At 51.4% G+C, this 13,836-nt stretch overlaps 2 protein-coding genes across 2 annotated transcripts; one reads left to right on the top strand and one right to left on the bottom strand.

Annotated features, from left to right (window-relative positions):
* Window positions 1-6,743: 6,743 nt before the first annotated feature.
* On the bottom strand, window positions 6,744-11,534 carry MONBRDRAFT_12720 (uncharacterized protein; the record flags this gene model as incomplete). The annotated part of the gene is made up of 7 exons (XM_001750552.1): window positions 6,744-6,854; window positions 7,629-7,727; window positions 7,894-7,992; window positions 8,194-8,292; window positions 8,705-8,893; window positions 10,289-10,360; window positions 11,229-11,534. 7 exons carry the CDS (start codon window positions 11,532-11,534, stop codon window positions 6,744-6,746), a joined length of 975 nt encoding a protein of 324 aa, XP_001750604.1.
* Window positions 11,535-11,936: 402 nt separating this feature from the next.
* Window positions 11,937-13,244, top strand: MONBRDRAFT_12719 (uncharacterized protein; the record flags this gene model as incomplete). Its single annotated transcript, XM_001750590.1, has 2 exons — window positions 11,937-12,815; window positions 13,062-13,244. 2 exons carry the CDS (start codon window positions 11,937-11,939, stop codon window positions 13,242-13,244), a joined length of 1,062 nt encoding a protein of 353 aa, XP_001750642.1.
* Window positions 13,245-13,836: the final 592 nt, after the last annotated feature.

Here is a 13,836-nt window from a genome sequence, read left to right as displayed (position 1 = left end):
GATGTCAGTTCGATCAATCCAGTCGTGTAGTATCATTCCACGACCATGGCCGCTCTTGATTTCCTTCCTAAGGCCACTCAAGACCAAGCGAGCTGTTCCGGTGAGACACGTCGAAAGTGCGACAATAATCACACTATTGATTTCCTTGAGCTTCTTGACGTTGTCCTTCGGGCCTGGCCCGTGCTTCTCCTCAATGGCAGCGGCTTGCAAATCCTCCTCCTCCAGGCTCTTGAGCTCTGGCAGGTACGGGACATCGTAGCTGTCACAAACGGCGTTAATGACCTCGCGCAGCTCGATCAACTTCATCGTGTCATGGCCATCATACTGAGGCCAGCGCTCCGACTGTCGGCGGATGCTCTTCACGATCTCCGGCAACTCCTCGAGCGCCATGTTCTCGATGTACTCCTCGACACCGGTTTTTCCTTTGGGGAACTCGCACTCAAATGGGAAGCACCCAAGTCTTCAGCTCCTTGACGCAGTGTCCACGCAGTCGAGGCCCATAACCTATTGAAAGACGATTTGAGCTGAGACAGTAAAGCGGTTCAATTGCACTTCTCTCACAGGAGAGAACGATAGAAAACAGGAAGGGAAATATCCAAAAGAAAATGCCACTCACGGTCAGCGGGACCGTACTTATAATCTGGTGGCTAAACACACCCAGAGTGTACGAGAGGGTTCCTCGACGGGCGGCGGCAGCTGCACATCGTCAAGTACATTGATGCAATCCTTCCAGAGGGATCTGGCAGGTGGTCGATGCTTGCACTCCAATACTGCCACACTGTAGATCGCATCGCCACCACCAATACCATGGACCCACGTGATCAAGCACCATGTCCCACAGCACCACGATGAGATAAAACCACAATAACATGAATACTGGCTGGTGTGACGTGCAGACAAAAGAAAGGAGTTGTCAACATAGAAGGCGAGAATGAGTGGAAAGCGTGGTACTGACTGACCTTGTTTTTAGCTTCAGGATCGGCACCATGCTTTAACAACAGTTCCATCGCTTTCACAGATCCGAGTTGGGAGGCATTGTGCAGCGGTGTCATGCCAGACTAGGATTGATGAATCGTTGTCAGCATCGCCATCACACGCAATTGCAGCACCCCAGAGCAACAATAGTAAGAGCACTGTTGTAGCAGTTGGAGGCAAGTAGCGGGATCTAGCCAAATCCCGCTACTGAGGCACACGCAGAACAAGCAAAACGAGGACAGTGATGAAGGAGGAAAGAAAAGGGGAACAGTGTGAAACTGACCATAACATCTTTGGCGTCAGGATCAGCACCGTGCTTCAACAAGATATCCATCACCCTCGCACCACGTGGCCCACAAGCACAGTGCAGTAGTGTTTCATCATTCTAAGGTTTATTTATCAACGCGCGTCGCCACAGTTGCATTGTCATGTCCCATATTGTCACGGTGAGGTAGATGTATCGCGTTTAATCACATGCCAGGATAACATGCTCAAAAAAAAAAAAGGGGGGGGCATGATCAAGGATAAGAAGGATGTGAAACTGACCATGTCCTCAGGGTTGGTAGTACCAAAGCCGTGCTTCAACAACGTATGCACCACCGCTGCCTGCCCTTGAGTGCAGGCATGCTTCAGTAGTGAATAGTCAATCTATGGTTTGATTTATCACCGACACATCACCACACGTCAACATGCCCCAAGCCATGATGATGGGAGATGTGCCACACCCCCCTGCAGATCAGATGAAACAGCAAAGGTGCAAAGCTAATGATCATGAAAGAACCGCAGGCAGAGTCACGATGCTGACCTCGTTGATGACTTTGACGCCTGTGCCGTGCTTCAACAACACCTTCATCACCTCCGCATGACCGTTACCGCAGGCAGCGTACAATGGTGTTTTGCCACTCTGTGAGTCGATTCACCACCAACACCACCAACCAGGCAGCGTCGTGATGAGATGAACAATTTCAATATCAATGGTTTTCCCCGCGTTGGTCTGAATGCGATGTAACTGCTATGATAATAAAGAGCAGGGGCAAGGAAGGATGGGACTGACTGCATCCTTGGCCTTGGCATCAACGCTGCGCTTCAACAACACCTTCGCCACCTCCACATGACCGTGATAGGAGGCGCGATGCAGGGGTGTCTTGCCACGCTATCAATGTCATCATGGTCCACAAGAACATGATGAGACAAAAAAAAAAGGTTTTGTTGATGAAAAGCATCAGTTTGTGTACATGCAGGTCAAAAGGGAAAGCAGGGAGGTGGTCGACATGAAAGAGCGCAGCAAAGGAACACGGTGATACGCTGGGGGCGCGCTGGGGGCGGAGGGAACGGGGCGAGGAGTAGAGGGGAGGACTGACCTCGTCCCGGGCGTTTGTGTCAACGCGATGCTTTAACAGCACTTTTACCACCTCCACATGTCCATGAGCGCAGGCACCGTGTAATGCTGTGTCACCACTCTAGGGTTTGTTTTTACCACCGTGTGTATGTCTCACAGCATGATGATGAGATGTATTTTATATCGCCCAATGTCCAAGCAATACGCGCAGACCAATAAGGAGCAAGACGAACAGAACAAGATCGTAGAAGGTGAAAGGGGTGGGATTTAGCAGTACTGACCACGTTAATGGCATTTGGATGAGTGTGGTGCTTCAATAACATCTCCACCACCTTGACGTGGCCGTTAAAAGAGGCCCGGTGCAGTGGTGTATCGCCACACTGAAGACCGATTTACCATCGCCACGACGTTTGAACAACACCAAATCCGATAGCGACATGTAAGACACCATTTGGCGTGTAAGCACTATATCTAAGTCGACCAAAAGGGAAAGCGAGGAGGAATATCGAAGGAAGGACCATAGTAGGAAAGCGGGTGGTACTGACAATGTTCTCGGCTTGAGCATCAGCGCCATGCTTCAACAGCATATTCACCAGCTCCACATGACCTCTTCCGCAGACATCGTGCAGTGGTGTATTACCACGCTGTCGATTCATTCGCCGCCACCGCCAGCCGCAATCGGAGCATTACCATATTCCACAGCACGACGATTGGATGAGTCAGAATGATGATATTATTATTGTAACAATAAACCAGTTGGTTCGCCAAAGATGGGAGCCATGAACAAAGAGAAGAGCAGAATGGAAAGAGGGGTTGAACCAACCTCGTCCGTGACTTGAGTGTCAGCAAAGTACATCAGCAGCATCTTCACAACCTCTGCATGGCCGTGATAGGAGGCACGGTGCAGCGGTGTATCGCCACCCTATAGGTTTTCTCCCATCGCCACCATACATTTAGTCGCAGAATTGCCAACGGCATAACGAGATGGAAATTTTACCAGCCGATGTACAAGTACGAAACCTATCGATTCTTGATGGAAAAATGGGAAGGACAATCTGGTACTAACCCAATTCTTGACGTTGACGTCAGCCCTGTACTTCAACAACACCTCCACTACAGCCGGTTGATTTCTGTTGGAGGCGTGGTGCAGTGGCCTATCACCACCCTAGAGTTGATGGCCACCGTCGCACACACGCATTTGCAGGGTCACCAGGCCCATGCCCATGAGATGAATATTATTTGGTAAGATGCACAAGACGTAGATCGCAAGAATAGAAAGACATAGACAGTTAACGTGCTGTCAGCACCAAACCCAATTTCGGCAAAACAGGGTGGCACCAACCTCATCCCCGGCATTGGCATCAACGCGGTTCTTCAACATCACTTCTAGTACCTCCGTAAGGCCATTGCAACAGGCATCACTCAATGGTGTAATGCCAGACTGTGGTTGATTGACCACCACCACACATGATCGTAGCGTCACGATGCCCAAATGCGCCGTGATGAGATGGACATCATAGTTGCTGCACAGGTGGGTACATGGAAACTATCGACAACAACAGAGCGGTGCGGCAAGAATGCTGACTTTGTCCTTGGCCAGAGCATCAGCATCAAACAGCAACAACACCTCCACCACCCCCGCATGACCGTGATGAGAGGCCTGATGCAGGGGTGTCCTGCCAAGCTATTGATTCATTCACCACCGCCCACAACAAAATGTGGTTGCAGCATCACCATAAGCCACGGTACACCATGATGAGATACGCATTTTCAAGAGAGCGAAAGAGATGTCAAAGGCAAGGTAGCACAGACCGCGTTTCTGGCTTGTGCATTACCGCTGTGTTCCAGTAAAAGCTTGGCCACCTCCACATGACCGCTGGAGGAGGCGTTGAGCAGTGGCGTGTTGCCACACTGTACGCCGACACATGCGCAGTTGCAGCATCGCCATGATCCACAAGATCACAATGAGACAAATCACGATAATGATAATAATAATACATAACATGATAAGTATTAAGATTGTTGTTATGAGTATTGTCGTAGGCGCAGACTATGAGGAAAGCGGGAGGGGGGGGGAATCAACTGAGGAGAGAAATAAGGAAACAACGCGCGACGCTGACCTGGTCTTCGGCGTTCACATCAACGCCTTGTGCCAATAGCACTTTTACCACCTGCACATGTCCATGAGTACAGGCACCGTGCAATGGCGTGTCATCATTCTGCAGGTTGATTGGCCGTTGCAACACCACGGACGTCAAGTCGCAGAGTGATCGATGATGAAATGAGTCTCAAACCAGCTGTTGAGCCAGCATGCGGTGCAGGCCAACAAGGAAAAAGACGGAAGCATCCAGGAGCAAAGAAAGGTGGCTCGGGAAATGGGAGTACTGACCTCGTTCTTTGGTCCAGGATCAGCGCCATGCTTCAGTAGCATTCCCACCACCCCCACATGGCCTCTGGTGCAGGCATAGTGCAGTGGTGTCGTGCCACCCTGAAAGTTGATTCACATAACAAATGCGATTGCAACATAACCATGTTTTTACTGTAGTGAGCTCAATCGCTAAACCAGTTAAAAGTGAAAAACAGCAAAGCGGTGGACTCGAAAGAAAAGCAACAACATGGACTGACGATGGTCTTGACGTGGACATCAGCGCCATGCTCCAACAACGCATTCACCACATCCACACCACCTCTGCCGCAGGCATAGTGCAGTGGTGTAAAGCCACCCTATTGGGCCCATTGCAAGCGGTGGTCGCATCAAGGTGCCTCGTCGTGGTGAGACAACGGTGATATCACCTGGTCCACAAACAGGCACATGCAATCCAACGAAAAAAGGGTCCGCATACTGCAAGAGAAAAGCAGTAAGGGGGGGTACTGACAATGTTCCTGGCTTGAACATCAGCGCCGTGCTCCAGTATCACCTCAACCACCTCCAGATGACCATTATCGCAGGCGTGGTGTAGTGGCGTATAACCAAGCTGTGAGTTGATTTACCACCACCCGCATGGATGCAGCTTTTCGTCAGACCATCATGGTGAATTCAGTGTCTTGTTCACTTTCCAAGAATCAGTGATACAGACACCTCAACCAACACGGCACGAACCGCTTCGTCTTTGTAAATGGCAGCGGCTTGAATACGTTGTTGATCCCAGCTGCTCAACAACTGCAGCGCCGCTCGTGGATCCGATGAATCACACGCCCTGTGCAGTTGATATCCATCCTCCAAACTCATGATCACGGGTCGCCATCAAACGCCTACTATGAACACAACAGACCATCAATCAAGTTAAAACGTCTGACATTTTCGTTTCAAAAAAAAACGGCAGCTGGGCATCTGCAGAGCCTTGCGCACTGTGCAGCTGGATCAGCGCAGAGGGTGCTCTCACCTTGATCCGCTGGTCTTGACGAGATGTTTGTCCTTTTTTTGTACAGCGCACGGCGTCGACCAGCATCGTGTGAGGGGCGAGCGAGGCAATGAAATGGCGATCACGCAACGCAAAAAAAAGACAAGGCAAGCGTCCGAAGCAACTCACCTTGACCACACGCTCTGGCGCCGCCGCAGGCCCCAGAAACCAGTTGTCCGTCGCGTCGTTGACAACCAATCAAGTTCAACCAATCAAGTTCCAGACCACACGAGAACAGTCGGCGCGGGAGCACGACAACTCAAAGCCGTCGTTTGCCGAAGATGGAGCAAGAAGAAAATGACAGCAAAAACAATACAACAGCCCAAAATAAAATGCGACAGTTTTTTTTAATTTTATACATGTATTAAGCTCATGCATATATGTGAATACTCAAGCATGCGAGCGAGCCGCCTGCAACGATGTATGACGCCTCGTGCTCTAAGCCGGCTACTTTCACAGCGCGGCGTCACATTCACGAAACGTCTGAGACTGAGGCACAAAAAGATGCTTGGGCGTGCAGATCGTCACGGTGCGGTTATCAGCCATCGTGTTGGATCGCACCGACAACAACGCCCCCGCCCCCCACCGCCCCTCCTCGGCCGAACACGCAAAACTCGTTCCGTCATGGGACCAAGACTGTCCGTCAAGCCATTCATGCCGCCTTCTATCTGGCGTTGAGCTCAAGCTAGCCAGCGGGGCATGGTGAACGAACCAGCCCTGATCCGCCAGGCCTCGAGCTAGGGCGATTTTACCCGAGCCTGTGGCCTTGACAAGGGAGCCGTCAGGGCTTCGTTGAAAGAAAAAAGGTATTATGCCCTGAAGCGGGGATATAACAAAGGTGGAAGCAAGTTCTTGAGAATTGGATTGAAGTACCGCCACCTCCAGTCGGCGAACATACTGAAGTCTCAGCAGCAGAGAACAATCGCAATTATCACTAGATTTCCTTGAGCAGCACCGTCAGACAACATCCTATACACGACTACCAAGATTGATATCTTTCCAAGAGCTCCGGCAGCATTAGACCTACATCATGATGTCTGTGGTCCAACAGCCAGGCCAGCCTCGTGGGCAGTCAACACAGATTTCAGCTTGTTGTCATGCTTGTGCTGGCGAGCCACGTCGAGGGGCGTTTCGCTACGCTAAGAACGGGCCAAAGTCAAATGATCGGAAGAATAAGTGAGCAAACAGCGATGCCACATCGTTGTTTTCGAAGAGGCGAGACAAATTTGTTCTGGAGCCCGCAGGAGCGTCCGACGGGCAACGGGGTAGCAAGCATGTGAAAAGTACAACGTAGGGGTTCATGAATGGGCAAAAGAAACATTTGTGTGCAAAGCCGAAACAAGGATAGAGACCGGCAGCTATTTGAGTGTAAGGAGAATTTAGATCAGACGAACAGTGTCATGTCAAAGAGAAACGCGGATTGAGGGAAGAGCGAGCACTGAAGAGAGAGACGCAGCCCAGGTAGGGAAGGCAAGTTGCAAGAGAATTCAAGCAAGCGGGCACAAAGGGGGAGCGAGCGGTGGGGAGCGAGCGGTGGAAAGAAGCGAGAGACAGGCTGGAGTAAAGAGACGAACAGAAAGGACGAGCAGGAGGAGCAGCAACACGGCGACAGTTGGACAAAGGTACCAACCCCATTCTTGGCTTGAGCATCAACGCCATGCTTCAAAAGCATCTCCACCACCTCCACAGAACCGCAAAGGCAGGCCCAGTGCAGTGGCAGACCACCGCCCTGTAAGCAGATTCACCCCAACCAACACACGTACAGGTACCGCATCCACACATGTTCAATCGGGATGATGTTGAGCCATATATGTACCAGCCAGAAGTACCAGCAGCACATGCAGACAGAATGGGGAGAGGCAAGGCAGTCAACAACATGGAGGAGCAATGGCGGGTGAGTGGGAGGTACTGACGTTGTCCTTGGCTTCAGCATCGGCGCCGTGCTTCAACAACACCTCCACAACCTTCACATGATCGTTACCGCAGGCAAGGTGAAGTGATGTATCGCCATCCTGTGGATTGATTGACAGCACCACCATCCGTGAAGAAGCACCACCAACTTGTGCCTCACAAAATTATGCCAAGCAGGAGCACCAGCAACACTTGCAGCCGGAGAGGCATGAGGCAAAGCAGTCGACAACAAAGAGAAGTATTGGCGGGTGAGTGAGAGGCACTGACGTTGTCCTTGGCTTCAGTATCAACGCCGTGCTTCAACAACATTTCCACTACCTCCACATGACCCTCGATGCAGGCCCAGTGCAGTGGTGCGTGTCCAGCCTGTGGACGGATTTGCCATCATTAAACGCCCCCAGGTGCGGCAACGCCATGTGACCCAGAGAGCAACAGTGGGATGTTAAAAATACCATCGTTCCATGTTCCTGTATAAACGACTATCGGTGTACCAGCGGCACATGCAGACCACAGCAAAGGAAGCGGACAACGCCACAGAACAGCCATCGGAAGAACAATCGCACTGACCCAGGCCTTGGCTTTGGCATCAGCGCCGTGGTTCAACAGCATTTCCGACGCCTTCACATGACCGTTATAGCAGGCCCAGTGCAGTGGCGTCCAGCCATTCTGTGGGTTGATGGGCCACACGTACAAGTGTCACATTCATGTTCCATGCTGTACCAGAGTCCACATCCGCACCCCAAAGGAACGAACGCATGACAACACCACCGTTCTCAAAAAGCATTTGTACCTCGTCCTTGCAAGGCGCAGCGGATCGAATGCGTGGTGGGGCCCAATTGTTCAACAGTTGCAGCGCCTCTTTTGGATCTGATGAGTTGCACGCATCCAACAGCTGCTCTTCATCCGAACTCATGGTAATGGAACTCCACACAACTCCACCATTCGCTCGGCCGGCCTGCATCCAAGCGCTGCTGACATGTGAAGAAGAAGAAGATCAATCGAATGAACCGCTTCCAATTCCAACCATTGTCTGAGAGTTCAACGGTGAAACGGCAGCCGGTCAGCTGGCCTGGCTTACCCCGCGTTGATTGATCGTAAAGATGACCGAGCTACTCACACCAAGCACAGACAGGTGCAGCTGCCAATCAGCACGTCCTTTGTCCGACTGGTGCAGGCACAAAACAACAAGCATGCGATAGCGCTCACAATGTCTCACCGTGCCGCACGTTCTGGCGTCGCGACAAGAACCAACCAGGTAAGCACCACCCTGCCAATGAGAGATGAAGTGCGCAGTCACGCACAAACAGCCAGCGCGCGAGCACGACAGCTCAACTCAAGCAACACCGCCGACGGGAAAGTAGACGGCAAGAACAAGAAAAAAAAATTAAAAACGAGTCAAATGGTTACGCAACAACAACTTTTAAATTTTAAAAATTTAACAATTTTTACATTTGGATGTCAAAAAAATTTCGGATTTGAAGACACAGGATTGTCGTTTTGGGCCTAGATACAGGCAATTCAATTAGGGCACCCGGCGGTTCAGGAATCAGGAAGCTGTTGGTTGTGAGGCTAGTTCGGGTCACAGCTTAGCCTGGTGTACGGGAAGGCACCAGAAAGCCCTCTGAAGCTGCTCATCACCAGGGCATGACTGTCCAGGCTTGATCGCTGACGCACTTACAACCCGCGTTTCCGATGTCGGGGGATGAACAGGTGCGTTGGTCGGCTGGGCAAGCTGGTTCATCCCCACCATCTTTGAGCATGAAAGATCTCGCTATCGTTGCGTTGCTGCTCTTGCCTCTCTTTTCCCCACAAAGGCAGATTGTTTGTCTTGGATGCAATCACCGCTGTAACAAGCGGCATTCAATTGCTCTCAACGGCAACAGCACTTCACGCAGACAAAGAGAGTAGCGCACAGACTGCTTCACGCATGTAATGTCAAGCACAAGCTGGACAACTTTGCACGGAAAAGAAATGACATGGGCTGCTGAGATTGCCAACGCTAGCAAGCTGACTGGCAATCGCACTTATGTTGGAGATGGGGTTGTCGCAGAAACAAACGTCCGAGCGAACAAGCGAGAGTTGTTGCAACCCGTCAAAGGAAGTCAGTGCAACGTTGTGCTATTGATCATGCCAATCAACATGTCAGTGCAAAGTCAAATACGAAAATTAGACTTGGAGCATCAGCGAGCACACGCCCGAGGCCGTCGGCCGGTACTTACGCTGACAAACACAGAACCCGTGACAAACATAAGCTTGTTCATGCCTTGCACATGGGTCAATGCAATGTTTTGCTAGGTAGCCACACATTGATTCAACGTGAGTCGACAAGCTACCGCGAGGCTCATTGGAAACAGCCAGGCTCACCGAAAGAAAGACGGAATCGCCGACACTCCCCAACTTTTGCAGGCCGACCACACTCTTTATATTAGGATTGGCCTACAGGAGCCGTCAGAGCATCAACTGAGATGTTTACAAAATTTTCACACAACGCTGTGGCAAAGCATGACTCACAAAAATGGAAAGGTCGCCTCCAACTGAACTAAGGCTGTTCAGGCCGTCAAGTTGCGTCAATGCCGTGTTGCCCTTTTGTGGGAAACCAACATCTCAAGCGAGGTCAGTGCCGTCGTAGATCAAATTTCAATAAACCCCCAGAGAAACTCACCGAGATTTGGAACCTGCCAAGGGCATAGATGAGCGAATTCAAGCCGTCTATCTGCTCTAGTGCAGGGTTTGCCTGCGCATGAAGATATAGCGGTGCAGGACGATAGGTCACATAGAGCAGTGTTGCTACGCATTGTTGGAGGACCTTTGCTCTAACACAGGTATGACTAGCGGCAACAAGCCCGTCATGATCTACAGACTAAACTCATACGTTGATCAAGATATCGCCTTTAACTACCACAATGCCGCGTAAGCCATCGATGTTGACCAGCTGATCGAGCGTCTGTTAACATGTTGCAAAGGGTGAGGAAATGCAATCTTTGGAGGTACGCTCAACACATAGATCAAAGTGCTAGTAAAACGCGCTCTGGCCGCCAAGCGTAAGGCCATACATCAATGGTGAGGGCATCGTTCACATGAGTGAGCCCGTGCAGTCCATCCAAATTCGTCAGCGCAAAATTATGCTAAGTGCCCATGTGGTAGTTGCATGAATGGAGCAGACACGGGAAGTCTGTGCTAACGTAAGCTTAACCCGGGAAGCTGATCAAACAGACCCGAAAGAATACGTCACCTCCCACGTCCGTCAGATTGCCCAAGCCATCCACGTTGGTAAGACCACCATTCCTCTACGAGCAATAGCGGTCAGGAATAAGCAGCTCGTGCCACAAAGCACCAAAACGTTGAGACTCAGAACTATCATGAGCATGTTCTTTCGGCGCTTACGTAGAGCATGAGTTGTTCGCCCACTGCCCGCAGGCTTGACAGACCGTCAATGTTGGTGAGTAGATCACATCGCTGTCCAACACGAGCGGTCAAAATTTAGAATGAAGCAGAAGCGGAAGATCAAGGTCAAGAGGGGGGTTGTTTTTTCCATTTGTTTCGCAGACTACATGTGTGCCATCCTTTTGAAACCCAACAGTAAAAAACGGCGCGCGTCTTACGTATATGAAAAGGCCTCCATCAATGACCTCCACGGTGCGAAGGATGTCGATATCTGCCGACGTGAGGGTTTGACACCAATTCAGGTTGACGCTGCCCTGGACCTGAACCACGCCAGGCGGCACTTGGCTCAAATTGCAGCCAATGTCACCCGGAAACACCATTGAACCTGGTGCTGCTGCTGTCTGCAGCACGGCGCTGGGGCGTGCGCACACTGCACCCAGAATCGAGACGGCAACGGCCAAGCCAATCCAGAGAATCAACCGCACTGGACGCAACGGCAGGTGCACGGGCTTTGACCCAACCATGATGACGAGCAGCGTGTTGACGAAAGAACACGGACTCCCAAGCACGGGTGCTTTTTAAAAAAAAAAAATTAACGACATCACTGGCTGACCGAACCCGTGCAGCAAGGCAGCAAGCCAGCGATTGAAACAAGGCCTTGCAAGCAACGACTCAAATGTCAGACAAAAACTTGTGTGTGTTTGTCAGACAAATCTTGTTGGGTTCTTTTTTTTTTTTTTTTTTTTTTTTTTTTTTTTTTTTTTTTCTTTTTTTTCCTGTGGCAGCGGGGAGCTCTTCGCGGTGGGCGGGGCAGCTGGCGTCAACGAGCTGCACAGAATTTGATCAGAATGGCGATAAAGGCAATGAGAACTGTCATGTTCGGGTGTGATCATGGACGAGGAGGGGGGAGGCGATTGACGTGGATCATGGTGGGGTTGTGCTTGGCTGCATGGGCTGGCGCCAATGGCTTGGACAACGACCCAATCCTGGCGGTTGGTGATGACGGTACGCTTTACATCAACACGAGCAGTCGGGTCGTGGTCAACGGGATCGACATTATTGAGCAGTTGCAGCAGGTGCGCGCCACGCAACAGCGGTATGAAGCCAACTTTGACATTATCTTCCGCTCTGATCCGGGCTCGGCCTGGGTCCCACCTTCGCAACGAGTCATAACCATCGAAGCCAACGGGGCACGAGCCGTGACTGCTGTCGACCTTGATGGCGATGGGTACTGCGATGTCCTCAGCGCCAGCTCCGGGGATGCCAAAATTGCCTGGAGCCGCAATTTAGGCAATGGTACCTTTGCGTCACAGAGCGTCATTACGCGCGAAGCATTAGGAGCCATGAGCGTGTTTGCCGTTGACATTGATGGTGATGATCATATTGATGTCGTCAGCGCCAGTTCTACGGACCACAAAGTGGCCTGGTACCGCAACTTTGGCAACGGCACGTTTTCTGGGCAAAAGGTGATCACTCAAGCTGCCACCAACGCCAAAGCCGTGTACGCTGCTGATCTGGACGGCGATGGTGACATGGACGTGCTGAGTGCGAGTGCCGCCAGCCCTAGCGTGGCCTGGTATCGCAACAACGGCTCGGGCGACTTTGGTACTCCCCTCGGCATTATGCCCTCTAGCATTGACATCGCCTGTGTCGTGGCTGTGGATATCAATGGTGACACCTTTCCGGACGTCCTCGTCCTCTCCGCGGAGACCGGCATGCTCGCATGGTTTGCTAATCAAGGTGACGCCTCCTTTGGCCCCCAATCCACCATAGCCCAAAGCGGGAACTACGGCTATGCGCTGCATGTGGCAGATTTTAATCAAGACGGTGTACCAGATGTGCTCACAGGCACCTACTCGGAAGGCGTAACGGTGAGGTGGAACGCGGGAAATGGAGTCTTTGCTTCGGCTCCCGTCAACATCTCGCACCTCGCCAACTCCTTCACCTTTGCTGTTTACGCCGCCGACTTGGACGGAGACAGGGACCAGGATATCATACATGGAACGGCGAGCACGGGGTCCGTGAATACAGTTCAATGGCACCGCAACGAGGGTGATGGTACATTTTCATCAGGCATCCTGCTGAGTAATGCCTTGGACACTGTGCGGGGTGTATCTGCCGCCGACCTGGACAACGATGGCCACGTGGATGTGCTCAGTGCCAGCTATTCCGACGACAAGATTGCTTGGTACCGCAATGACGGCATGTGGGGCTACTTTGCACGGTACCTTTAGCGTGTGGCTCATGATATGCGTGCGTTGGGCGAGTAATTTGACTTGGCCTGAAACACGTTGGAGATGCAGCCTTTTAATTTAAGAAGAAGAAGCAGAAGAAAAAAGGAGGAGCAAATCTTCCTCAACAAAAAGAACGCGTGCGGCAGCCGACCGGCCATGGTGCAAAAGCGCCTGGGATCCACAAACATGATTGTCAGTGCATGTTGGCTTCACGGGGCGAATTAACCCAGAGCTTGCTTGCACGTTCTCGAGGAAATGAAAAGACGCACACACACACACACACACACACACACATACACACAAGAACAGAGGAGCAGTTAGAATGAGTTGTCAAAACCAAGCAACGAAGAAGGGAATCAAGTGTACAACACCAACACGAGGCATCAAGATCGACAACGGATGGGAGAACAAGTCAAGGAGCCAATCCGAGGAAGACACCAGCGGTGCATGGTCAAAAACAGAATCTTGGTGGCAGGGCGCTAAGAGCTCATTGCCAATGACAAGCTAACAAAAAGTAGTCGGTGCGACATGTCCTATCGTAGCTGCATGACCTCGTAGGCCTGAGCGCGAGCTTCGTTTGCAGGAGAAAAGG

This window comes from Monosiga brevicollis, genomic scaffold, assembly GCF_000002865.3.
Source record: "Monosiga brevicollis MX1 MONBRscaffold_43 genomic scaffold, whole genome shotgun sequence".
NCBI lineage: Eukaryota > Choanoflagellata > Craspedida > Salpingoecidae > Monosiga > Monosiga brevicollis.
Note: the sequence above shows the minus strand (reverse complement) of the source record. Positions and strands in the feature narration are given on the sequence as shown.